The sequence below is a fragment of the Trametes versicolor genome (genome assembly GCF_000271585.1).
Source record: "Trametes versicolor FP-101664 SS1 unplaced genomic scaffold TRAVEscaffold_1, whole genome shotgun sequence".
NCBI classification, from domain to species: domain Eukaryota; kingdom Fungi; phylum Basidiomycota; class Agaricomycetes; order Polyporales; family Polyporaceae; genus Trametes; species Trametes versicolor.
The window spans coordinates 1,921,526-1,944,474 of NW_007360321.1; the positions used below are offsets into that span (position 1 = coordinate 1,921,526).

Consider the following 22,949-nt stretch of genomic DNA (forward strand, 5'->3'; position numbering starts at 1 on the left):
ATTCGCAGAGCGTCCGTCCCACGTATGGTCATGAGAGGTGCGCATCTCATCATATGGCCTTCCGCTGACGCCTTTTAGGCCGGCGGGCGTTGCCGGCCCGAACCTTGAAATAGACAGGAACGGCAGTATATATGGCCACCACTTTCTCAAGTGGCTGCGACGAGACATTCGACGTCACTATCATTCTCAGTCAGCAACAGCATGTCCGAACGCGTCCGCGTCGCTATCCTCGACGACTACCAGAACGTGGCGTTCAAGTTCGGGGACTGGTCCGGCATACGGGACCGCCTCATTATCGATTCCCTCCCAGACACGACGGCCGATGAAGATGTTCTGGCCAAGAGGTTGGAGCCCTACACGATTGTATGCGCGATGCGGGAGCGCACTAAGTTCCGCGCGTCGCTGCTGGACCGCCTCCCGAACTTGCGTCTGATTGCCACGACGGGGATGCGCAACCTGGGGATCGACGTCGCGTACGCGAAGACCAAAGGAGTGACTGTGGTGGGTACCGGAGGCAAAGGTGACTCGACGCTGGAGCACATTTGGGCGATTATACTCGCGACGGTGCGACACATCGTTGTAGAGGACGCGCGCACCAAGGCAAGCGCGGTGCCTTGGCAGAGCACCATCCCGACGGGTCTAGGTGGAAAGACGTTGGGTCTGCTGGGTGTGGGCAGACTTGGCTCTGAGACCGGACGTGTAAGTGACATGTCGACAACTGGCCGATGTCTAGACGGCTGACTGACACTCGCTACTAGATTGCGAAGGCCTTCGGAATGGAGGTCATTGGATGGTCCCCGAACCTCACGCCTGAGCGTGCAGCGAGTGCGGGGGTCACTTTTATTCCCACCAAGGAGGAGCTGTTCCGAAGGAGCGATGTCCTTTCCGTCCAGATCGTGTTGTCGGAGAGGACGCACCACATTATCAAAGCTGCCGATTTGGCCCTCCTGAAGCCCACCGCGTTCTTCATCAACACGTCTCGGGGACCGCTCGTGGACGAGGCTGCGCTCATCGAGGTGCTGAAGGAAAAGCGGATTGCGGGGGCGGGGTTGGACGTCTTCGACGAAGAGCCTTTGCCGCTGGACCACCCGCTGAGAAAGCTGCCCAATGTGACCATAAGCCCCCACATGGGCTATGTGAGCGACGAGAATTATGGGGTGCGTGGGTCCTATACATATTCCATGATCTATGTCTTAATATTAAGCAGGCGTTCTGGAGTCAAACGGTCGAGAACATCGCTGCCTTCTTGGATGGACGCCCGACGCGCGTTATGGGGTAGAGGGTTTGATCGTGGCCTGATCTATCGTTGTACTTCGTAAAAATTTCGGGCGTTGCTTTGTTGGATGTGTGGGGATCTGTCGGAGGCTATGCGATGTACGCCAGCTCAAAAAATGCATGTGAAGGCGTTGGGCGAAAGAGGCTTTCGGGGGCATTCGAGTCAAGGTCGCGTGACTGTGACTGAGCCACGCGTCGTCACAATCTTTGTGCACTGCTTGAGCGTCCGAGGCTCTTTGCGCGTCGAGGTCTTCTTCCGCAAAGCACATCTCTCCCTTCTACATCCACCATCATGGAGTCCCGTGTGGCACATCGCAGAAACGGTACGTGTCCCCCTCGCATCCCACGCGTATCGTCGCACGCACTCTGCTCGATCCCACTGACGCGCACCAATCAACAGAGTACAAGAGCAAGGGTGGCTTGAAGCAGGATGAGCTCAGGCGCCGTCGCGAAGAGCAGCAGGTCGAGATTCGTCGGCAAAAGCGCGAGGAGAACATCTCCAAGAGGCGTAACTTCCTCCCCAGCACTGGTGCCGACTCCGACGATGAGAGCGGTGTGGGCAGCTGGGAGTCCCCTGTACGTCTTATCACGCGTCGGCTCATCATGTACTTTGTGCTCATAATGTCCCCCAGCTCGCCGAGGACATGATTGCGGGCGTGTTCTCCGATGACTCCGATCGTCAACTCGACGCGACGACCAAGTTCCGCAAGCTGCTCTCAAAAGAAAAGAACCCTCCGATCGAGCGCGTTATTGAATGCGGTGTCGTGCCCCGCTTTGTCGAGTTCCTCCGAGGGGACAACCCCATGCTTCAGGTAATTTTGCTCCAGCTGCTTGAGATGCCTCTTGAGAACTAACGCCACCGACAGTTCGAGGCTGCTTGGGCCTTGACCAACATCGCTTCCGGCACGGCCGAGCATACCCAGGTTGTGATCAACGCGCAGGCCGTTCCCGAGTTCATCAAGCTTCTCTCCTCTCCCGTTCCCGATGTGCGGGAGCAGGCAGTATGGGCGTTGGGCAACATCGCCGGTGACAGCCCGCAATGCCGCGACTACGTCCTCCAGCAGGGTGCGCTGCGGCCACTGCTGAACCTGTTGAGCGAGAACAACAAGCTCAGCATGCTCCGCAACGCCACCTGGACGTTGAGCAACTTCTGCCGAGGCAAGTCGCCTCAGCCCGATTGGGATCTGGTATGTTCTATTGTATACTCCGCACTGCGCATTTCCTCACACACTCGCTTAGATCTCACCAGCACTGCCCGTGCTGACGAAGTTGATCTACTCATTGGACGACGAGATCCTCATTGACGCTTGCTGGGCGATCTCGTACCTGTCGGATGGCTCGAACGACAAGATCCAGGCTGTCATTGAGTCTGGTGTCTGCAGGCGTCTTGTTGACCTCCTCATGCACCCGTCGACGTCTGTCCAGACCCCCGCGCTTCGGTCCGTCGGTAACATCGTCACTGGTGACGACTTGCAGACGCAGGTCGTCATCACTTCCGGTGCTCTCCCTGCTCTTCTGTCTCTCCTGTCTTCCCCCAAGGACGGTATCCGGAAGGAGGCGTGCTGGACGATCTCCAATGTCACGGCTGGCTCGCCCCAGCAAATCCAGGCCGTCATTGACGCCAACATCATTCCTCCCCTCATCAACATCCTCCAGAACGCTGACTTCAAGACCAAGAAGGAGGCTTGCTGGGCGATCTCGAACGCTACCTCTGGCGGTCTTCAGGAGCCGTCGCAGATCCGCTACCTCGTCTCGCAGGGCTGCATCAAGCCTCTCTGCGACCTCCTGACGATGATGGACAACAAGATCATCCAGGTTGCGCTTGATGGCCTCGACAACATCCTGAAGGTTGGCGAGATGGACAAGCAGGCTGCGGGCCCTGGTGCTGCCAACGCATACGCCCAGTTTGTTGAGGAGGCGGGCGGCATGGTCACCATCCACAACCTCCAGCAGCACGACAACCTCGAGATCTACAAGAAGGCGTTCAACATCATGGACAAGTACTTCCCTGACGACGAGGACGCAGAGCCTGCTGTTGACGCGACAGGGACCTTCCAGGTAAGAGTATTCGACGCCGAAGTTGACAACGCCCTTACTAACGCCTATTATAGTTCAACACTGATGGTGCCGCTCCCCCTCCTGGTGGTTTCAGCTTCGGGCAGTAAAGGGTATCATAGTTATGTAGCTGCAGTCTCTCGTTTCCTTCTCCTCCCATCATCTCCCCCCATCGTGTAGTTTTGCCACACCATACAGAATATCAAGCGCGTCTCTCTCTCAGCAACGATCTTTCCCTCCGTCTCAGTTGGCTTGACTTGCCTCCCGTGCGCTGTCTCATATCCTTACGAACGATTATGTGTATACTTCTTGCTAGGCCAGAGACGCCATGCATTCCGGTCTTCCTGGTTGTTGTGATTCGGAATGCGGTATACCTACTGTAAGTACCCATCTGCCTTCAGGGAAATGCGAACCTGTTTGGCATTTGCAGGTTTGCGAGAGAGCGCTTTCAACTGCGTTATTTAATAGATGCAGCACAACAAACGATGTATGAACTCGACGCAACGGTGTTGCATGCGTTTTGATGCGTATGTGCTGCAGGTGTATGCGCGTCAACCGCAGCGGGGGTGCACTGTCCAATTAGGAAGGCATCTCGGAGGTGTGGTTCACCACAGACCAACACGACATGGCAAGCCAGATCCTCCCGCTCGGTATGTGTGGCTCTCACTTACATGGTAGATAGCTCTCTAATACGCTATACAGAACTTATTGATAGGTGTATCGGCTCCCGCATCTGGGTGATCATGAAAAGCGAGCGGGAGTTCACCGGAACCCTGCTCGGGTTTGACGACTTTGTCAGTAAGTAGACGTCATGTTGTGCATGTCCTATCACGGCCTGCATATGCTAACATGATACGTGTGCTACAGACATGGTGCTCGAGGATGTGACAGAGTAGTACGTTCGTCGTCGCAGGTTTCACATCGCCTTTTCTGACGCGTCCATCTAGCGAGCACACCCCGCAAGGACGCAAGAAGACGAAGCTCAACCAGACGCTGCTTAACGGGAACAACATCTGCATGGTATGTTACGCCTGTTATATGCGCTCATAGATCTGACAATTTTCGTTTCAGTTGATCCCTGGTAGCTCAGGCCCCGAGGACGTATAGACGCGTTATTTCGCATCTTGATCGCCTCCCCATCATCTGGACTCGTTTGCTCGCACTTGCTTTGTTGTATAGTTGAAATTCACGGCTTGGCCGCTCTGCCTAATGTTGAATAAGGGTGATAGTTGCCCTTCAGAGACTCCGAGCATTCAATGGAACTTGACACCGTCACGAGGCTCTCGACGCGATCCTGCATAGAATTATCGTCGCTGTCAAGAGCTCTGGGTCATCATGATATATCACCAGCACTTGAATGGGTTTCATAGTGGGCTATATGTTTACAACCGGCGGAGCGTCGGCCTCGCTCATGAGTCTGAGGTGGTGCTCCCGGCGGAAACGCCGGCATCAATTTGGCAAGGCACACGGGCGCCAATGCAAGTCGATCCGCCTTTGCTGTCTTGCGCTGCAAGTTGCGCTCAGCCACCACCCTCACGCACCGACTCCGTTCTCCTTCCCCCACCTACCCTTCGCCATGTCTGTCAGGATCCGGATGGCCGTGCACGGCGTACGCAACAACCGCATATTCCATATCGTCGCCGTGAACCAGCGGCAGCGGCGAAACGCGAAGCCCATCGAGCTGCTCGGTGTCTACAACCCGCGTCTCAAGCCCGGAGAGTCGACGAAAACTATCGAATGGAGTGCGCAGCGGATAAAGTACTGGCTGAAGGTCGGCGCGACCCCCAGCGATACGGTTACGGAGCTACTGCAGATGGTGTGTACTATTCGCTACTCAGATGGTGCTCCGGGGCTTATGCTATGTGTAGGGCGGTATTCTTGCGCCCAACAACGCTCTTATACCAGACACGCCTGGGGCGGACGCGTCGGCTCCCCTCCCAGATGCTCCCGACGCTAGCGCTACCGCCCAGCCTACTGCGTCATGACGGATCGGGAGGCTCACTATTGCTACAAGCTCTTAATCACCCCCATCACACTATAATATACATAGAGCTTGTCCACCACAGTCCGCTCTGTACGACGCCGTCCCCAGGCCCGCCGCCCGCGCGCACGCACCAGGAAACGCAGTGGCCAGCATGGAAGGTGGGATGGTAGTGAGGAGTCTAGGAGGATGGATTGCATGTATCCGACAGAAGGGCTACAATCTCATCGTGTCCCGCCACCTCAGCCAACTCTTTCGCCGTGAATTCGTCCTCGTCCTGCGCAAGAGGTGGGTCGCATGACTTCGACCGGGAAGGAGGCTACATACCTTTATATCTCTGTGTGCTCCGCGCTCTAGCAATACTTTGACGACCTCTGCATGTCCCCGGTCCGCAGCTAGATGCAGCGCCGTGTAACCCTGCGACTGCAGTAAGCATGAGCCCGTCTCCCCACCTGGTGTACTCACATTCTCGTCCGGCGTATTGATGTCTACCTCCGGGTGTTCCTGCAAGTACTCTCCCAGTGCCTCCGCATCGCCCGAGATGGCGAGCTTGGACACTGCACTAGTGCTCTCTTCGTCCTCCCCGTCCATGATCATAGTGCTCATGACGCGCCCGATCCCGCCATCCCCGCCTTTCTGCTTCGGGGTGTCCGCGTCCGTGTCCCATATGTCCTCTTCCTCGTCCTCATCCCCGGTCGCATGCCGCACAAGCTCGAGCTCAGCGGGCTTGCCCTCCGTCCACTCCAAGCTGCGCGCGATCTCCAGATAGCGCGCCTCCGCGTCCACCGGCCGCTCCTTGTACGTCTCGCCGGCGGCGTTCCACGCGTCCCACTTCGCCTTCCCGGTGAAGTCAAAGATCGACGGCCTCGGTACATTTGGCGATGGCGACACGGTCAGGTACTTGAAGATGGAATAGAGCTATCCTGAGCCGAAGCCGGTCAGGTTCACGGGCATCCGTGCAGGATCGGGTGGACTCCGAACCTCGAGCTTCGTCGCGTCTGACACGGATTTCATCGCGGGCGCATTGGAGAGGTAGTCGGCGGCGTCGCGGAAGGCAGGAGATGGATTATAGATGGAAGACATAGTGGTATACAGCACGCAGCGTTCGTTAGAATCGACAGAGCCCCGCAAAGTTACATCGACCGTATCCGTAGTCTATTACGTAATCAGGCCAGAGGAAAGCACACAAGTTCGCTGCCATATGCTATGCCGCTACTCCAAAGCCGTCTAAAATAGTCTAGGCGAGCCCAGCAGCCTGCATAGCCTGTAAAAGATATTAGACGGACCCGCAGTCACGGAGAATAAAGCCGACATACCTTGAGCATGGTCGAACCGATCTTGGCAGGGCTGTCAGTGACGAAGGCGCCCGCCTTCTCGAGGGCCGCAACCTTGTCCGAGGCCGCACCTATATTGAGCGGCGATAAGTCAAGCGTTCACACAGAATACAGTACGAAACTCACCCTTGCCACCAGAGATGATGGCACCGGCGTGACCCATACGCCTGCCGGGGGGCGCAGTGCGGCCGGCAATGAAACCGACGACGGGCTTGGGGCTGCTACGCGTTTTGTTGTATTTCTCGAGGTACTCCGCCGCCTCCTCCTCCATCCCGCCACCGATCTCGCCAATGAGAACGATACCTAAGCACCGCATTAGCCCCACGCACAGACTCGCGGGATTCCGTGCACCAATACATACCTTCCGTCCGGGGGTCCTCAAGGAACAACTTGACGACATCGAGGTGCTTCGTGCCGGGGAAAGGGTCTCCGCCAATTCCGACGACAAGCGACTGGCCGAGGCCGACCCCAGTGGTCTGCGCGACCGCCTCGTACGTGAGCGTACCCGAGCGCGAGACGATTCCTGGAGGAAATGTCACGGAAGGTCAAGTGTGCAGGTGGTCTCCCAGACGCACCAATGCGACCCGGCTTGTGAATGGCGCCGGGCTGAATGCCCATCTTGCACCCCTCCGGGTTGATGATTCCGGGGCAGTTGGGCCCCACGAGACGCGACTTGGACTGGCTCTTGAGCGCGTTCATGACCTATTCCGGGGCCCCGACGGGTTCAGCACGGAACTCGCGCGGAGCGAGCACGGGGGCGCACGTACCCTGATCTCGTCTTGCTGGGGAATGCCCTCCGTGATGCAGACAATCAAACCGATCTCGTTCTCAATCGCCTCGATGATAGCATCCGCGGCGGTGGGTGGTGGCACGTAGAGAACGGTCGCATCGGGCTGCACATCCCTGACGGCCTGCGACGCATAAGCGGAGGCAAATACCGTTGATCACAATTAACGTACCTCGCGAACGGTGCCGAAAATGGGAAGTCCGAGGTGGGTCTGACCGGCCTTCTTGGGGGAGACACCACCGACCATGCGCGTCCCGTACTCGAGCGCCTCCTTCACATGGAAAGTACCCTGTCGCGATAGCGGGTGAGTAGAGCGAGCATATGCATTCGGAAAGAGCACGCACAGTCTTTCCAGTGAGACCCTGACAGAGCACCTTCGTGTCCTTGTGGATAAGGAGGTTCCGGATAGTCGCGTCATAATTCTGTCGGGACGCAGACTGCGAGAACGCCCGGCGCCCAGCTGGCGGAAAGATATCAGGAAACCGCTCGGCGACACAACGGAAGATGCGAGCACTACCTGCGGGCGAAAGAGTCTGACCAGCACGGCGGAGCATGGTGTGTGGAGGAGTAGGGTAAGAGAGGAAGAGAGTTGAGCTGGCCTGCTTCGGCGCGCGCGTCCGCTGTGTCCAAGGCTGCACCGCTCCGTTTTCGGGCGACCCAATCAACGCACGTGGTACCCCGTCCGGCTCTCGGGCTCGAAAATCACGCACCAACCGCACACACCGCGGGCGTTGAACGGGGATACTGCAATACAGTTGGACTCTCGGCTCGTACGTATACAATTTTCGGAACTGCTCTACCGTACAGCGCGACGCTCAGCCCTCCAACGGACCCGCCCGCCTCCTTTCCCGTGCTTTTCGTGACGCCCGGTGCAAGTTCCTGATCGCATACTTGACTTTCTCCACATCGCCCGACTGAATTGAGCTGAACACGACCAGACGTCAGAGTGGGTGCACGGCAGCAGCACAGTAAAACATACCTGTTGATGTCGGCCAGGAAGGAGGACTTCGCCTGGTCGGGCGCAACGGTCGAGGGGAGCTGCTGTACGACCACCGGCAGCCAAGCATGAAGCTGGGTCGGCCAGATCGCGCCCAGAACACGGAAGATAGTCACGACCATCGCAATGGATTCTTCTGGGAAGTCGCCGACGAGCCCAGACAAGAGCAAGCCAATTAGCTCTTGCCCTTCCCGCTCGACGACAGGCCGAACCGCAGCAGCGTAGATGGGGAAACTGGGCGGCGGGGGCTGCGAGGTTGGGGGTGCAAGGCATTCATGGGTGAAGATCGTACGGAGCAGGTCTAGTGCGGCGAAAACAATATCAGAGTGTACGAGAGTCAGCGAAGCCATCGCCACGCGGAACGCGAAAGCGAAGGCAGGGGAGGGGAAGAAGACGTCGGGTGTGTATTCTATCATCTGCAGGAGCATCTGCAGATAGTCCTCTAGGACTGTGTGTACTGGTCAGCGACCTGCGAGGGTTTCTGAAAGCTATGGCGTACCGTCGGGTATCATCTGGGGCATCTTCTCCTGCAATATCGAAACCAATTTGTTCGACGCCCGCTCGTAAACCTCCTTGAAGGCCGCACGGAGCGCAGGATCTTCCTCGTTCCCGAAGCGTCCAACAATTTTGCCCGCCATCCAGAGATAGCTAGAGAACCCGGTGGTCTCGAAGCAAGTCACCATCCTCGTCAAAACCGATGGCAGTATAGGAAGTGTGATAGGACCAAAGAACGTGAGCCCAAGGCGGAGCACCCGGGTCGTCCGCTCGCAAATCGAGTACTCAGAGCCATACTTGATCAGGAACGGCTCGAAGACGGCCCAGGCTTCTTGGTGAGTGTTCTGGCATGCCACTGGAAGCTGCTCCCCGAATGACCCGATCACGCCTAGCATCACCTCAAGGTTTTCGAGGTCGTCTACAACACAACAGTCAGATACCAGTATGACTTCACCGCGGCTAAACTTACGTGTGATATTAATCAACTCCTCCTTAGTAGCCGGAGTCGTCTTCGAGGCCAATGCATGGACATGCCCGAGTATGTCCAAGGAGAATGTGCGGAGGGATTGCGCCGCTTGCTCCATCGGCATGGCAGAGATAACGTACGCAATCGCCTCGTAAACTTGCACCTTGTCATCTTGAACGAGCTTGGAGCCCATGGTCGCCAAGAAAGAGTGCAGCTGGGGGAGGAACTCGACAAGATGCTGCGCGACGATATGAGTAGCGTTCAGCCTTGAAACGACAGCCGAACTTACACGTTTGCAATCCTGGCAGAGATACTTCAAGGCTTGTCCTGCGGCGGCATTGACTTCTTGATCCGCATCCTCGAAACCTGCTGAAATGTACTGGAGCTGGTAGGGTATGTAGTCGGGGTGCTTGTTGATCCATTCAGTATAGCGGGAGAGGATGAGGAGCGCAGCATAGCGAACACGAGGGTGCGGAGGAAGCGAGGGTATCAGATCCATGATTTTCGGGACCGCCTTGTCGTCGTTGGGGTCAACCTCTGCACCCATAGACCGCATTGCGAAGAGAGGCGCCTCGATCTCCTGCCAGGAGACGCTCGGTCGGGAGAGCTCGAGCGTGATCCGCTCGTACGCGGCCAGAAGACACTGCTCCGTCCCGAGAACATAGCAGCAGTCCTTGAGGGTGTCGCCCATAACGTGGCGGAACGAGCGGAAGTTCTCCGCCTCTTGTCCGGTCAGCGAAGCAAGGTCGGCTGGGAAGTGCAGGTGGCGAATGATCACATCCATGAGGGCCCGGTACGCGTCCAGGAAGAGCGGCGATACCGAGGGCCTCTTCCCGATGCTCTGAGCCAACCGCATCCAGAAGCTGAACGTGATCGGCACGATGTCGAGGTCAGAGTATGCAGAGCACTCCCCGATGGCCTCTACTATAGGGAAGAAGGTTTCCGGGTGATGCAACAGGAGGCTGCGATACGCCTCTCCAGCTTCGGCGAATATGCGCGCGAGGCCTCTGATCTTCTCCGGGTCTTCCTTGTACTCCGTGAGCTTCGGCTTCAGTGCGATGACTTGAGGGACAATAAGCTCGATCACAGGCATGTTGTCCTCAACTTCCTGTGTCTCGTGAATGAGATCACAGACCACCGAGACCGCCGAGTCGAAGAGGTCGTCAGAGGAGAGGGCCTGGAAGGAGTACGGGATGAAAGGTGAATTGAGGAGCGACATCGCCACAACCTCGCCTGCGGCAAGCCAGCTACTGAGAGCGTTGAATACTTGAATTTGGACGGTGAGGGTCACGCCTGTGTGCAGATGAACGCGGTTAGTTCCGCCTCAGCACGAGCGAGAAGTAATGTTACACACCTGATGCTTGGAGATACATCGCAAGGAGATCTGTGATTTTTGTTGCGTTCGCTGTGAGCAGCTTCGCAGCCCGCTCCTTGTACTCGTCGTCCTAACATGCGAGTCAGACGCCACAGCAAGGGCGGACGTACACAGTGCACCACTGACCGTGATGGGGATCTTCGTGTTCGTGGTGACCTCCTCCGGCAACAGCGTCAAGAACTGCAACAGCGCTGGAACCGTCGCCGGGTTGCGCCCAAACGCGTCGATCATATCCTGCACAGGATCATCCCAAGCGGGGAGCTGCAGCGCGAGGCCGGAGATGGCGAGGCAGAGCTGGACGAGGATGTTGCGGGGACCGGCGTGGTATGTCTCCAAAGCCTTGAGCAATGTCTCCCGGAGCTGCAGGAGGTCCGGGGTGCTCATGTCTCCGAGATCATATGTAACCTTCACCCGATATGAGATGTGCCTGCAGCCGTCCTGGAGGACAAGAGGTACACACCTTGGTTCTGAACGTCTGCGCGGCGAATATCTTAGCCGCAGGAGGGGCCTCTGGGGAGAGCAGGAGGACATTGCAGGTTGCCCAGGCATCGGACTGGCAGGGGTTGGGAGCGGAGGGTCAGATGGCGCCGTCCTCCGGGAGCACCAAGGGCGAAACGGGTATTTACAGAGTGCTGGAAATCCTGCAGCCATGTGTTCGCCTGGTCGAGCGCCGCTTTCTCTGGCGCACGACTGAAGACTTGGAGTGCAGAGAGGACGGCCTGGACGTTGGCCATGGTGGGTAGTGTACAGAGGGACTGTGGTAGTATGCGCTCAAGCACAACCTCCGCCAATTCGCGCCACCGCAGATGTTTGGCGATGTTGATCTCGATAAAGTCGCGCGAAGACTGGCTGCATTATCCGGCCCCAAATTCGAATCCGAGCTCATAGTGTATAGGGTATTGTCATAAAACTCATGGCCGCTACAGTCCACAGGTTTTGTGTGTAGGGAATGACCAGACCGCAGTACTGATAAAACGACGAGACAAGGTGGTATCCAGGTGTAAGGGGTAAGGAGCGTGGGTGAGTGTTCAGGCGGACACTGTCGAGTGATTAGAAGCGACAAACATATGAGGTGAGAAGATACGATAACGCAGCGGACGACGAGTAGAAGGCACTAGGTAAGGCAACACCATTGGGACAAAGCAGAGGAGATCGGAACAAGGAAGAAATACACGTCCAAAATCCCTTAACCGCCGCGCAGGAAGTTCTTCTTGCGCCCAGTCTGCAAAGCAGAGATGTCAGTAAGGCGCCTGCCATGTACTCGCGGTGGTACACGTACGCTCGCCTTCTCGGGTGTCAACGGACGGCCACTCTCAATCCGCCTCTTCTTGTCCTCGAGGTCAAGACGCTGTTTCTCAAGCGCCTCCTTCATCTCGCGATGCCGGGCGTAAAGCTCCTCCTCAGACTGCTTGAGCTTAGCCTCCTTCTCTTGCACCTTCTGTTGGAAGACCATCTTCATCTCCGCCTCCATCTTCGCGAGCTTAGCCTCGTGCATGATGCGCTCCTCCTGGATACGGATAGCAGGGCTGTTGAAAGTGATTAGCAATGCGCTAGCAATGTTGAGCGAATGAGCAGGACTTACTTGATCTCCTTGAAGACGGTAGAATCCTGAACGACACCCATGCTGAGCAGCTTCTCCGTCCGCCAGTTCTCGTAGAGGACGTCGTTGGTGTACTCCCGGAGCTCTTCCATGTAAGTCCGGACGAGCATCTGGCGGAGCTTAACGAAGTCGCAGTGGTCCTCGTTGTCGACCTCAACAACACCCCAGGGGTATGCGCGTCCGCGGACCTCACGGCCATCTGGCGTCTTCACCAGCTTGTCGGAGCCAACGACGGCGAAGGGGATCTTGCTCGCAATCTCCTTGGCCTCCGCGACAGCCTCCTCATCCTCATTCTCGTACGTGGGGGCCTCGAAAATGTGAATGTTGTGGTATTGGATGTCGGCCAGCACCTATTCCGAAGAACTATCAATCCTCTGCATCCAGAAGCAAGGAAGGCGTGCGACATACCCTGGCCTTAAACTCGGCAACCTCCTCGTCGGTAAGGGTATCCGACTTGGCGATGATCGGAATCAAGTTCACTTTCGTGTGAAGTTGGCGCATGAACTCAATGTCAATCGGCTTCAGCCTGTTTGGGGTTAGCGCCTCGGGACTTCTCGCGTACGCAGCAGATACTCACGAGTGACCGGTGGGCTGGATGAAGTAGAGACAAGCATGGACGCGGTTGTCCACGATTTTTTGCCGGTTGACCCTGTTCTCCTGCTCGAGGTAAGAGTCGAAGCGAGCCTCAATGTTCTCCACGATAGGCTTCCAGCTGTTGAGAAACGTGAGCGGTGCGAACACCATGCGTGCAGGTGCAACTGACCACTCATCGTTGTTGACAAAATCGCCGAAACCAGGGGTGTCGACGACAGTGAGGCGCAGGCGAACACCGTTCTCCTCAATGTCTGATATTGCACGTCACGTTAAACGCGGTTTGACGCGCTGTACATGTGCCTACTCACCGGCACTGATACTCTCAATGGCGACCGTCGAGGGGCGCTCAGCGTGGGGGGGAAGGGGCACCTTCGCGGGGTAGAGCGTGGTGTTGAACAGGGTGTTGACGAGGGTGGACTTTCCAAGGCCAGACTCGCCTAGAGGGCGAATTTGAGCTGTGTACAGTTGACGCGTGTAACGTGTTGCTACGTACCAACAACCATGGTGGTGAACTGGAAGCCCTTGCGAACGCTCTTCCTGTGGACCTGGTTGGGCAGGTTGGCGAAGCCGACAAAGCCCATGAGCTTTTTCCGGATGATGGAGGAGAGGGCGGCGTCGGGGCCGGGGGACGTCGCGGGCTGCTGGAGGGAGGGACTGGAGCCGTTCATCCTGCTGGTGCCGTTGGGGGAGAGCGACGCGTCGCCGTTGGTGGAGTCGTAGTCGGACATGGTGAAGGCGGCGGGATTGAAGGAGGAGAGAGAGTCGGTGGGGGGAGGATGGGGCTGGGAGTCGACGGAGCCCTGCGTTACCTGGATGGCCGCGAGGAATGGAACGGGGGGAGAAATCGAAGGAGGCCGCGAGCGCTGTTCTTGTTTGCCGTTGCTTGAATTTGTGGCGCCGCCAAACCGCAGACCAGGCTTGGGCAGGACCATCTGCAACAACACCACATCCTCTCTGTTCACCACATATTCGCGTGCGTTTTACGTAGCGGAGGCTTACCCAGTGCAGCGGGCTGCCGCGGATGGTGGGGGGCGTGCTGGGGGTCGACATGGTCATCAGCCGCAACGCGCGCTCCTCGTCTCCCTTCATATCCATCCCTCGACTTCCGGGCACGTTTGCGGCGTGCGGCAGCGAAGTACACGCGTGGAAACTCAATGTTCGTCCTTCCAGTAGTCCTGCCGCCCCTCCTCTTGCGCTTGAGTGCTGCGAAGACGTGGCGAAGGTACAGAAGGAAAAGGTTGCCAGCGGCCTTCCCGTCACTGCGGCTTCACAACCGTTCCCGTCATCCGGGATCCGCCGTCCACATCGCCGTCCAGGCAAGCCGCATGTCATATCTCATCTGCGGCGCTACTCAGGACACAGGCAGTAATGCGGATACGAGTCCGTCGCATCGCGCTGTCTCGCACGAGTGAACGTGAGCTGCGTTAGCGTCCACGGTTCCGACATCAGCGTATGGAAGTAACAAGCCCTTCCCAGTAACAGGTCAGGAGGATGGCTCATACGCCATTTCACTACATTGTGGGGTGGGATCGCATCCAGCAGTGCACTCGTCTCCTTGATTGCAGAGTTCAATCTTCTGTTGACCGCTGGTCGAAGAGGAAACAGGCTCGACATTGCAGGCAGCGTGCAGGCACCGAAGCAATCTCTCTCCGTCACTTCTACGACGGGATCCAGATGTCGATGAACTATCGCTGATCCGGCCCTGCACCCACCTTGGCTCTGGATAACGATAACAAGCGGCGAAGTTAGACACTGTCAACTCGACTCGACGTACCCCATGTACATTTCTTCATACACAAACGAATCACTATGAGCTGGTCGCCGGGGGCTCGCGAAGCTTGAACTCGAAGACTACCGCAGGAGGAGAGACATAAGGCCGTGGTTTAACGAACAAGCAGCACCACACAACTCACCATCGTTCCTCGCATAATGCCCCGTCACGTCCAGGTCGAACTTGCCCCTCAGTACGTCGTCCAGGTCGAGCTCCGCCGAGATCACACCCTCCGCATCCAGCAGTGGGCCCGCAAGCACCTTGCCCAGGGGGCTGATGATGACGCTCCCGCCCGCAATCATCACGTTGTTCGGGTCGCGCGCGGACGCGTTGGCGACGGCGTGGTCGGGCGGGTAGTCCTTCTCTTGGGCGAACTGGCAGGCGGAAAGGACGAAGCAGCGTCCCTCGAGCGCGATGTGCGTCATCGTGTGCTGCCATGCCGGCCGGGCGTCGACAGTGGGTGCGCAATAAATCTGTGTGCCCTGAGAGTAGTAGTAGGTCCTCACTATCTGACTTGTCAGCCATACCGTGAACAACGAGGTGTCACTGTCAACCTACACAGAGGCATATAGTTTTCCCTGCACAATACACGTTCAGGCATCAAGACTTTTAGCGGCACACCAGGGGCACTCACCAGCATATCGTAGCAGACAGTTTGGTGTTCACAGTGGAACCCGGTGCAGACGCGCTCTCAAAGCTCTTGTCGAGAACTGGGAGCGTTGAACCGTCGCCCTGGCCCCATATGACGCGCTCCATCGCGGTGGGCACGAGCTTCCGGTGTTTGTCCACGTACCCCTTCTCGGGGTCAACGAACACCGCCGTGCAGTAGAGCGTCCCTGCGTCGCGCTCGATCACACCTACAACGATGAAGACGTTCGTCTCCCTGCTGATCTGCTCAATCCTAGTGATCGCAGGCGAGGGTATTTCGATGGCTGCCTTGGCGTAGCGAACGAATTCGTCGCGTCCCTCTGGCTGGCGATCACCCACGACCAGGCCGAACGTCGACATCTTGGGATAACCCCCGATGCTATTACAGGGTAATCAGCTCGTGTGGACATGGACCGATGTCTGGGTATACTAACAATGCTTCCGGGAACACCGCGAGTTGCGCGCCATCTCGTTCCTTGGCAAGGCGCGTCAGCTTTTCGAGCTTGTCCAAGGTGTCAGGCAAGGAATAAGCCGCGGTGCTTGCTTGCACTACCGACGCCTTGATAGTGTTCGCCATGTCTGGTGCTGGATGGGAGGACAGGGATAAGGATCAGGGAGGGAACACTGGCACATATATACAAGGGATGCACGTTACGAGATTACCTCATGGGTGTATAGAACGTCCACCCTGCCGAACCCGATATTCAGTTGGACGAGTCATTCCCACGATCGCGAGATGCTACGAGCGGATTCCGTGCTCGACCGTTGCGGCAGAAGGCTCTTATACACACTCGCTGCATAAGCACGCGCGTTCGAACCCGGCGGGTACAGGGTGAATCCGGACGATGCGCTCCGAGAAGATGCAAATGAATAGTGAAGGGGACACGGGGAGCTACGGCAGTTAAGTACTACTTGCACCAGGCGCGGCCGCTGCTTCAGGCTTTGGTGCAGGAAGCCACTCCTTGGGGAAGTCCTTTAGTGATGGCCGGTGAGTCTGCTGCCCGTAGATGTGACCGCCCTTCTTCGCCTTGCGTATCCGTGCCTCGATGTGTCGGGTGTCGAGGGGAATGTCGGCAAATGTCTCCCTCGTGTCCTGCATAAAGAGAACGTGAGTGGTATAAATGTTTGTGTGATGGGCGGTACGCACGTTCGCAGCGGCCAACAGCCGGTCGAGAGTGTCACTTGCCCACTTCAAGTTCATAGCCGGCTTCGGGAAGTCCTCACAAGATATCTTGAAGTACCCGTGCTCTCCTCCGCTCTCTTCCGAGTCAATCCCAGAGTTCGTAGGCGCATCCGGGCTCCACCTAACGCCCGCAAGCACCTTGAACTTGTGAATCGCCGCCTCGTTCTTTAGCGGAAGGCCAGCCACCGGAACGACAATAGTTCGCTTGGCGGCAGCTGGATGCGGCTCTCCACCATACGAGATAGAGCGAACAACGAGAGGTTGGGATGCATTAGGGGGGACGAACGGCTTGCGGTATGCTGTAGGTATGCCACTTCAGCAACATACCAAACGTAAGTGCAAGGTTCTACTCACCGACAAGCTTGGGCATTTCGTGTTCTATTAGTCGGAGGTAGTATAGCATATTACGCTGCTGCTCGAGGTATTTATGTGTCGGCTCCGGCGCGTCATCCTCGGCGGGGACCTGGTCCTCGAGGACCTCGTCGTCGAACTTCAGCGGCTCCAGGTCTGGCACAACGCGTCTGAGCTTGGTGGATGCTGGGGCGGCAGCAGCATTTTGGCGGGCAGAAAGGACAGCAGAGGTGTGGAGGCGGTTGGCGCGGTGCAATGGCGCGAAAGCAGCCCTGCAGGAGCGAACGAGAGCCATTGCGCCGAGGTCGAGCGGTGAGAGACCGAAACCAGAGAAACTCGAAAGCTGGCCGGCGTCTGGCGCTAGAGATGGGATCGGGAAGCTCTTGCGTCCAGATATGGTAATCCCTGCTAATCGCATCTCTGCCACTCGCCACCACCACCCAGCACGATGGTCGTGAGTGCGTCAGTATGAACGAAGGGGATGTTATGGCTGATAAGCGTATCCATAGCGCCTCTCTCTTTCCATCAAAGCCGAACTCGAGAATGTCACAGATCTTGTCCCAGCCTCGGATGACTTTGAATACTTCTTCAAGGTCGACTCTTCCCGTCAGGGCGTGAGTCCACCTGCTCAGGCTGACAATGATTGATGCAGGTAAAATGCAACAGCTGCAATGAGGAACACCCTAAGATGGTCTCCTTGAACCGCATCGTACGGTACCCCTTTCACCCCGAATACGATACCGCAGCACTGATATACGCCACATCGCTACAGGAAGAGCGCGATGTCTCCGGGGGCAAGGGGAGCACGGCGCATTTCGTATGGCGCTGTGGTCTTTGCAAACGAGAATCCTCCGCGAAGTTCGAACCCGGCGAAAAACCAAAGCCCTACTCGGCCGATGTAAACGGCCAGTTCTTGCCCTTCCTGACGCTCGACTGCCGAGGTCTGGAGTTCGTTGGGTTCGACCCAAGGGTAGGATACATATTTGTTAATATTTCGCTAATCCACTCATGTTGTTTATACCATCCTCAGGGAATCTGGAAATGCGTTGGCGCGGAGTCTGGGACGGTCTTCTCCGAAGTCGACTTGGAGGAGGGCGAATGGGTCGACTATGATGAGAAGGTATTTGCAGCTAGTTTTTCACCGTGTCTTCTTGCTCATGCCATATCTTCTACTCAGTCATCGCTGCCTGTCGGCGTGTCTAACTTCGAGAGCCAGTGGGCAAGAGCATAAGGATACAAAAAAACAAGCTCGTGGTTTGTACATCAACGAAGGGTACAGATGTCCGTGGTATACGAAGGTGCTGATTAACGTCCCATAGTCAGTCAGCGAATAAAGGGTATGCATCAGTGCTACAATCCGGACATGATTTCTGGGTATCTGCGTAAGTGTCTAAAATCGCCGTAGAAAAGCCTGGCCTTCCGTCCTCAGACATGAGGCTCAGGAGCGGGAGAGGAAGACGCGGAAGTGTCGTTTCCCGAGTGCGCACCCAGGGGTGTGCCGCTTTCGCCGGAAGTATTTGGTCTGTGACCGGATTGAGCTTGCGCTGACTCTTCCTCATCGGCTTCTAACTTGTCGCTCCGGTTGGTTTGCGTCGCCGGAGAACCCCCGCCGCCGGAGCTCTCAACTCGTTGCTCCTCCCGTTGAGGTTCCTTCCCTTCTGCTGTCTCTTGCTTGTCGTGCGCGTGTTCATTGGACTTACGACCAGGAAGGGACGTCTTTCCAACCATATGCGTCGTCTCCTTCCCGGCGGTCTTGAGCAGCTCGGCTTGCTTCTTCTTGAATTTTTTGATGTGCTCAATTCTAGCGCGGATTATACGTCAGTGCACGCTGGTTTATCAAGTAAATAAACATACCCCCACAAAGCAAGCTCAGCTTTGCTGAACTGAACTTTGTCCATGTCAACGCCGCGCTCTTCCAGCACTGATGTGAAGCGCCGGAAGTGCTGTCGGACGGTTGGATTAGCATATGAGCGACATGCATGAGGGGTGCGTGTTCCACCGGAACTTACATCAATCGACGTCCTGAAAATGTTTAGAGTGTGATCATACTCGAGTTGATGTGGTTATAATACTCACCTATAATGCCCAGACAGCGGAGACAGGGTATGTATGAGGCCGTCTTTGACCGATATCAAACCGGCGGAGGTAACCAGACCACCTGCTAGGAACGACGAATGCTGGAAAGTTCCTGGCGCTATAGTACAGCTATTAAGGTACGTCCCTCATCGTACCTTCTCGACTCTAGACTCACCTTTGATCCCGATGTAGATGTTGACTGCAAGGGGAACAGATAAGCAACCACAGTTTGGTGGAATGGAAGGAACACAGGCACGAACAGTTTTTGTCCTGCACGACATCAGTATCATCAGCACAGGTTCTGTGCTGCAGGTACTCACCGAGACATAGATCCAGGTATTGCGCTTGATGGTCTTGCGGAGCAGTTTGTCCACCAATCCTTTAAGCGTGAAGTTCTTCCACAACACCCTCTTGACAGGGTTCTTCGGTTGTCTCCGAAGGCCGACATAATGCATCATCTGGCTGTCCGCGAGCGAGGAGTTGGAGCCGGAGCTTGGGCCTGTGTCCGGCGAAGGGGCACTGAAGCTGGCCCTGGGCTCATGGGTGATGTCGGGTGCTTCGAATGGCACAATTCCCCGCCCACCACCTGCGTCCTTGTACCGGCCGGCAGTGGTGTCGACCAGCTCTCCATTACGTGCCCACCGGAGCTTGCCAGTACTGTCGATGGTAATCAGGTAGTTGAGGCCTGCGGAGTTGTATGAGCAGTATAATGGACATGTCGGCTCAACTGTACCGACGTTGTGAAGGAGAGAGGTACGTGATTCTCTAAAGGCGGGGGTCAATGATCCTGGCGGAGCTCCGTACGCAGCTGAAAACAGCGCACCTCTTTCTCAAGCTGCTCTCGTGGACACTCCTTCAGGGAAAGATCCTTCCCGCCCCCGCGATCTAGCCTGAGGGGTATCAGTGATAGGTGGTGACAGCGTCGGAAGCCGGTTACCATCTGAAGAAGTTCTCCTTCGTGTCTTCGTGTTTCCACCTGTCATGGTAGTACTGCGTCGCGGTATCAGCTCGTGCCTGGGAAGCCTAAGTTTGATTGACAACGGCACCTTTACTGCATGGGGTGGTGGCAGTTCGCGGCATTCAGTAGCTGCGACCTGCAGGTGATACTGCCGTACTCACGGTTCGAACCGTACCGGTGTTTACTGGTGAAGAACCACGGTCAGCAAAGACCAATCGCGAAGTCCGCGCGCACAATTGCTCACCCGTCGATGAACTCCAACCAATGTTGTGTTTCCAGGTGTTTCCTTGCCGCGTCGGGATGAGTGCTACCTTCACCCTTCCTGAGCATGTCGTCCCCGTCCTGGAGGCGCGTAGCCAGGAAGATGCCTCGTCGCCAACGGTCGCGGCTCGTGTTCTTCCCTTCGCCGGCGGCATCTCTGTCAACCTATGTTGCGCCCGTGAGCTTGGCAGGCAGGTGGTGGTGATCGGGCGTGGTGGCGCACCTGCATCCGGGCGTGTATGGCAAGGTCTTTCCAGAGGAAGTCCGCGCCCAGGTAACGCTTGCGCATCCGCTTTCGCCATGCCTTCTGGATGCGTATCGCCGCGTTTTCGCGCTCCGTCTCCTGCAGTTGCTCTTCCTCGGTCGGCTTGTGCAGTGCCTCGTCGAGAGTTTGCATGATGGATAGGCGCCATGAAGTACACCCTCGCGAGGTACTTATAATGTGACGTCATGCTTGAGCGCAGGCGGCAGCACCGCTCCGAGCAGCCGCGAGCGACAGAAATAAACGACAGGCTATGAAATTCCTGGAGTAAAGTGCTAATCTTTCATGCTGTACATGCGATCATAGGCATAACGGAGTCCGTGCATTCCAACCGCGATCCTGATACTATTAAAGTGCTACAAGGGTGTGTACGATGCGGGGGATATACGGGGATGTGTGTGACGAGACCAGAGAAAGACCGTGAGGCGTGTGGTGGTACTATTGAGCATGTGTATGAAACAAGATGGGGTAGGCGATGGGAGATAGGAAAATGTAAGTAAACATACGGTGGCGAGCCGGTGATAGCGTACAGCCTAACTACTTGAAGCCGACGAACGACCAGCCCGGCTGGAGTTCAAGGTAGGGATGCCGGCGTAGCTCCGAAGCCGAAGGACGTTGGTCGGGGTCACTAGATTCGCCGTTAGCATATTGAAACCATGCGACACAGAGGTATGAGTACTCACGCTGCGAAGCACTTGAGCCTAAAGTCGTCCGCGAGCGCAGAAAGCTCGATGCCTTCGGGTACCGGAGGCGCCTGCTTGGTATGATACAACTGCACCCGACGTCGTCAGCACTGGCATCGAAGAAAACATAGGCAGGGAGCGGACGTACGTGAAGCAGGACCGCCATCGCTTCCCGACCAAGCCATGGGCGTTGACCCGTCCACATCTCGAACACAACACAACCGACACTCCAGATGTCGATCTTGGAGTTGTAGCCCTTGCCCTTGGAGTTCACGACTTCCGGCGCCATCCAGAACACGGTGCCCTGCATCGAAGTATGCACGCCCGCCATGTTGATGTCGTCTGTGCGCTTGGAGATACCAAAGTCGGAGATCTTGCAAACGCCGGTAGTCTCGACAAGGATGTTGTCCGCTTTGAGATCCTACACAAAAGTCAATGCCTGGTAGGGACGAGGCGCAAGGTAGACTTACCCGATGCAAAATGCCCCGAGAATGGAGGTACTCCAGGCCGCCGAGAATCTGCCCAGTGAACGACTTCGTGACTTCCTCGTCGAAGCGACCATGCTTCCGGAGGCAACTCGCGATCGAACCACCAGGTACGTACTCCAAGAAGCTACCAAAGCAAATCAGTCGACGCCCACTAGCACTCATCTGTGTACTCACATGCTCAAAAACGTCGGCGTCTCCTCGAAACCGAGGTACTGCACGATGTTCGGGTGGTCGAGGTCCTTGAGGGTCTCGCTCTCGAGCTTCAGCGCTTCGACGACCGTGACCTGCCGGGAGTCGTCTTTGTCGCTCGCCGTCCGGGGAATCTCGACCTGCTTGACGGCGATCATCTCACCCGTAGTGGCGTTGAGCGCCAGGTACACCCTGCCGTACGTGCCCTTGCCAATGAGCTCACCCCGCACCCATCGGAAAATGGCTGCGCGTAAATGACACACGTCAGTAGAGTGCGACCAACACGGGCGAATTACTTACGTTTCGCACCACCGCCGGGCGACGCGTCGGAGCCAGAAGACGCGGGACCCTTGCCCTGCTCCGTCGTGACCTCCTCCAGCTTGCTGCCCCACATCTTCGTGTGCCGCTTGCGCGACATGGGCGCGTACGTAGCATCCTCCGCGCGCGACGTGCGGTCCAATTGCCGCTTGTGCTCGGCGGCAACGACACGGATCGACTTCTTGTGCTTGAAGCGCTGCGTGATCGGGACGGCAGGAGCCTCCGTGGACGTGGGCGACGCGCCACCTGAGGGCGTCTCGATGACCGGCTTGTCGAGGTCGTGCTCGGGGAAGTACTCCTCGAGGCGCTCATACATGACCTCGGGCGGCGGACGCGGCGCCCAGGTGACATCGAAGTTGTTGTCAAATTTGCTAATCCGGTCCTTACGGTTGATCGCTGGCGTCCTCCTGGGCGTGCGGGGAGGGGGAGGCTGGGACGGGATAGGTGGCAAGCCCGGAAGATTGGGGCCATAGTTGTTGGAGGGTAGTGTGCTATGTCCCGATGCGGGTGAGCTCTCGATACTGAGGGGGGCGAGAGGCGGCCGGGTGCTCGACCGTGGCATCTGGGACGGATGTGCGTCAAGAGCCTTCACCGGCTTCTTGGCCCAGATGGTGCCGCCGTCTTCACTGCTGTCGTCCGAATCGCCGCCTTCGGAGGCACAGTCCTGTATGACACTCGAAACGTTGGACGGGAACGTCGACATGTCGGTGAGAGGCGGAGTGGGCAGCTGCACAGCAGGCGGCATATGCTGTTTGGGCCGCATCGTGCACTCCGCTGCAGCGTCCTCGTCGATGATTCCCTT

At 57.0% G+C, this 22,949-nt stretch overlaps 14 protein-coding genes across 14 annotated transcripts; 5 read left to right on the plus strand and 9 right to left on the minus strand.

Moving 5' to 3' along the window:
* Nucleotides 1-201: 201 nt before the first annotated feature.
* Nucleotides 202-1,279, plus strand: TRAVEDRAFT_111474 (D-isomer specific 2-hydroxyacid dehydrogenase; the record flags this gene model as incomplete). Its single annotated transcript, XM_008034645.1, has 3 exons — nt 202-699; nt 759-1,157; nt 1,205-1,279. 3 exons carry the CDS (start codon nt 202-204, stop codon nt 1,277-1,279), a joined length of 972 nt encoding a protein of 323 aa, XP_008032836.1.
* Nucleotides 1,280-1,534: 255 nt separating this feature from the next.
* On the plus strand, nt 1,535-3,718 carry TRAVEDRAFT_139002 (importin alpha protein). The gene is made up of 6 exons (XM_008034646.1): nt 1,535-1,598; nt 1,676-1,851; nt 1,908-2,087; nt 2,142-2,462; nt 2,515-3,333; nt 3,387-3,718. Exons 1-6 carry the CDS (start codon nt 1,568-1,570, stop codon nt 3,438-3,440), a joined length of 1,581 nt encoding a protein of 526 aa, XP_008032837.1. The 5' UTR covers nt 1,535-1,567; the 3' UTR covers nt 3,441-3,718.
* A 237-nt stretch (nt 3,719-3,955) lies between these two features.
* Nucleotides 3,956-4,437, plus strand: TRAVEDRAFT_41745 (like-Sm ribonucleoprotein; the record flags this gene model as incomplete). The annotated part of the gene is made up of 5 exons (XM_008033948.1): nt 3,956-3,980; nt 4,033-4,128; nt 4,198-4,225; nt 4,278-4,350; nt 4,402-4,437. The coding sequence occupies 5 exons, from the start codon at nt 3,956-3,958 to the stop codon at nt 4,435-4,437; spliced, it is 258 nt and encodes an 85-aa protein (XP_008032139.1).
* Nucleotides 4,438-4,906: 469 nt separating this feature from the next.
* TRAVEDRAFT_41746 (ribosomal protein S16) lies at nt 4,907-5,315 on the plus strand (the record flags this gene model as incomplete). The annotated part of the gene is made up of 2 exons (XM_008033949.1): nt 4,907-5,146; nt 5,199-5,315. 2 exons carry the CDS (start codon nt 4,907-4,909, stop codon nt 5,313-5,315), a joined length of 357 nt encoding a protein of 118 aa, XP_008032140.1.
* A 177-nt stretch (nt 5,316-5,492) lies between these two features.
* Nucleotides 5,493-6,394, minus strand: TRAVEDRAFT_41747 (ankyrin; the record flags this gene model as incomplete). The annotated part of the gene is made up of 4 exons (XM_008033950.1): nt 5,493-5,588; nt 5,639-5,728; nt 5,777-6,229; nt 6,293-6,394. 4 exons carry the CDS (start codon nt 6,392-6,394, stop codon nt 5,493-5,495), a joined length of 741 nt encoding a protein of 246 aa, XP_008032141.1.
* Nucleotides 6,395-6,548: 154 nt separating this feature from the next.
* TRAVEDRAFT_41748 (succinate-CoA ligase) lies at nt 6,549-7,986 on the minus strand (the record flags this gene model as incomplete). The annotated part of the gene is made up of 9 exons (XM_008033951.1): nt 6,549-6,575; nt 6,628-6,716; nt 6,772-6,948; nt 7,007-7,168; nt 7,221-7,347; nt 7,413-7,556; nt 7,605-7,721; nt 7,777-7,892; nt 7,950-7,986. 9 exons carry the CDS (start codon nt 7,984-7,986, stop codon nt 6,549-6,551), a joined length of 996 nt encoding a protein of 331 aa, XP_008032142.1.
* Nucleotides 7,987-8,170: 184 nt separating this feature from the next.
* TRAVEDRAFT_25539 (ARM repeat-containing protein) lies at nt 8,171-11,499 on the minus strand (the record flags this gene model as incomplete). Its single annotated transcript, XM_008033633.1, has 9 exons — nt 8,171-8,356; nt 8,412-8,877; nt 8,929-9,342; nt 9,394-9,628; nt 9,680-10,683; nt 10,745-10,835; nt 10,892-11,170; nt 11,226-11,318; nt 11,392-11,499. The coding sequence occupies 9 exons, from the start codon at nt 11,497-11,499 to the stop codon at nt 8,248-8,250; spliced, it is 2,799 nt and encodes a 932-aa protein (XP_008031824.1). The 3' UTR covers nt 8,171-8,247.
* A 452-nt stretch (nt 11,500-11,951) lies between these two features.
* Nucleotides 11,952-13,687, minus strand: TRAVEDRAFT_33124 (cell division control/GTP binding protein; the record flags this gene model as incomplete). The annotated part of the gene is made up of 8 exons (XM_008033770.1): nt 11,952-11,987; nt 12,045-12,291; nt 12,348-12,715; nt 12,774-12,891; nt 12,943-13,077; nt 13,129-13,210; nt 13,268-13,396; nt 13,453-13,687. The coding sequence occupies 8 exons, from the start codon at nt 13,685-13,687 to the stop codon at nt 11,952-11,954; spliced, it is 1,350 nt and encodes a 449-aa protein (XP_008031961.1).
* Nucleotides 13,688-14,492: 805 nt separating this feature from the next.
* On the minus strand, nt 14,493-16,087 carry TRAVEDRAFT_139011 (carbon-nitrogen hydrolase). The gene is made up of 6 exons (XM_008034647.1): nt 16,029-16,087; nt 15,813-15,963; nt 15,365-15,757; nt 15,289-15,308; nt 14,873-15,235; nt 14,493-14,810 (listed from the first exon to the last, which is right to left on the minus strand). The coding sequence occupies exons 2-6, from the start codon at nt 15,953-15,955 to the stop codon at nt 14,767-14,769; spliced, it is 963 nt and encodes a 320-aa protein (XP_008032838.1). The 5' UTR covers nt 15,956-15,963; nt 16,029-16,087; the 3' UTR covers nt 14,493-14,766.
* Nucleotides 16,088-16,209: 122 nt separating this feature from the next.
* On the minus strand, nt 16,210-17,114 carry TRAVEDRAFT_139014 (mitochondrial 37S ribosomal protein RSM24). The gene is made up of 3 exons (XM_008034648.1): nt 16,916-17,114; nt 16,526-16,860; nt 16,210-16,471 (listed from the first exon to the last, which is right to left on the minus strand). The coding sequence occupies exons 1-3, from the start codon at nt 16,962-16,964 to the stop codon at nt 16,280-16,282; spliced, it is 576 nt and encodes a 191-aa protein (XP_008032839.1). The 5' UTR covers nt 16,965-17,114; the 3' UTR covers nt 16,210-16,279.
* A 231-nt stretch (nt 17,115-17,345) lies between these two features.
* TRAVEDRAFT_68166 (DUF866-domain-containing protein) lies at nt 17,346-19,256 on the plus strand. Its single transcript, XM_008034649.1, has 11 exons — nt 17,346-17,366; nt 17,422-17,505; nt 17,565-17,621; nt 17,685-17,882; nt 17,943-18,032; nt 18,090-18,713; nt 18,767-18,855; nt 18,922-18,934; nt 18,989-19,106; nt 19,164-19,187; nt 19,249-19,256. Exons 1-6 carry the CDS (start codon nt 17,361-17,363, stop codon nt 18,141-18,143), a joined length of 489 nt encoding a protein of 162 aa, XP_008032840.1. The 5' UTR covers nt 17,346-17,360; the 3' UTR covers nt 18,144-18,713; nt 18,767-18,855; nt 18,922-18,934; nt 18,989-19,106; nt 19,164-19,187; nt 19,249-19,256.
* Nucleotides 19,257-19,296: 40 nt separating this feature from the next.
* On the minus strand, nt 19,297-19,671 carry TRAVEDRAFT_87487 (uncharacterized protein; the record flags this gene model as incomplete). Its single annotated transcript, XM_008034650.1, has 1 exon — nt 19,297-19,671. A coding segment is annotated over one exon (375 nt), but the record flags the coding sequence as incomplete, so codon positions are not given.
* Nucleotides 19,672-20,186: 515 nt separating this feature from the next.
* Nucleotides 20,187-20,604, minus strand: TRAVEDRAFT_111382 (uncharacterized protein; the record flags this gene model as incomplete). The annotated part of the gene is made up of 2 exons (XM_008034651.1): nt 20,187-20,372; nt 20,431-20,604. 2 exons carry the CDS (start codon nt 20,602-20,604, stop codon nt 20,187-20,189), a joined length of 360 nt encoding a protein of 119 aa, XP_008032842.1.
* A 402-nt stretch (nt 20,605-21,006) lies between these two features.
* On the minus strand, nt 21,007-22,709 carry TRAVEDRAFT_111299 (Pkinase-domain-containing protein; the record flags this gene model as incomplete). The annotated part of the gene is made up of 6 exons (XM_008034652.1): nt 21,007-21,097; nt 21,153-21,241; nt 21,301-21,573; nt 21,623-21,764; nt 21,815-22,073; nt 22,130-22,709. 6 exons carry the CDS (start codon nt 22,707-22,709, stop codon nt 21,007-21,009), a joined length of 1,434 nt encoding a protein of 477 aa, XP_008032843.1.
* Between the last annotated feature and the right edge of the window lie 240 nt (nt 22,710-22,949).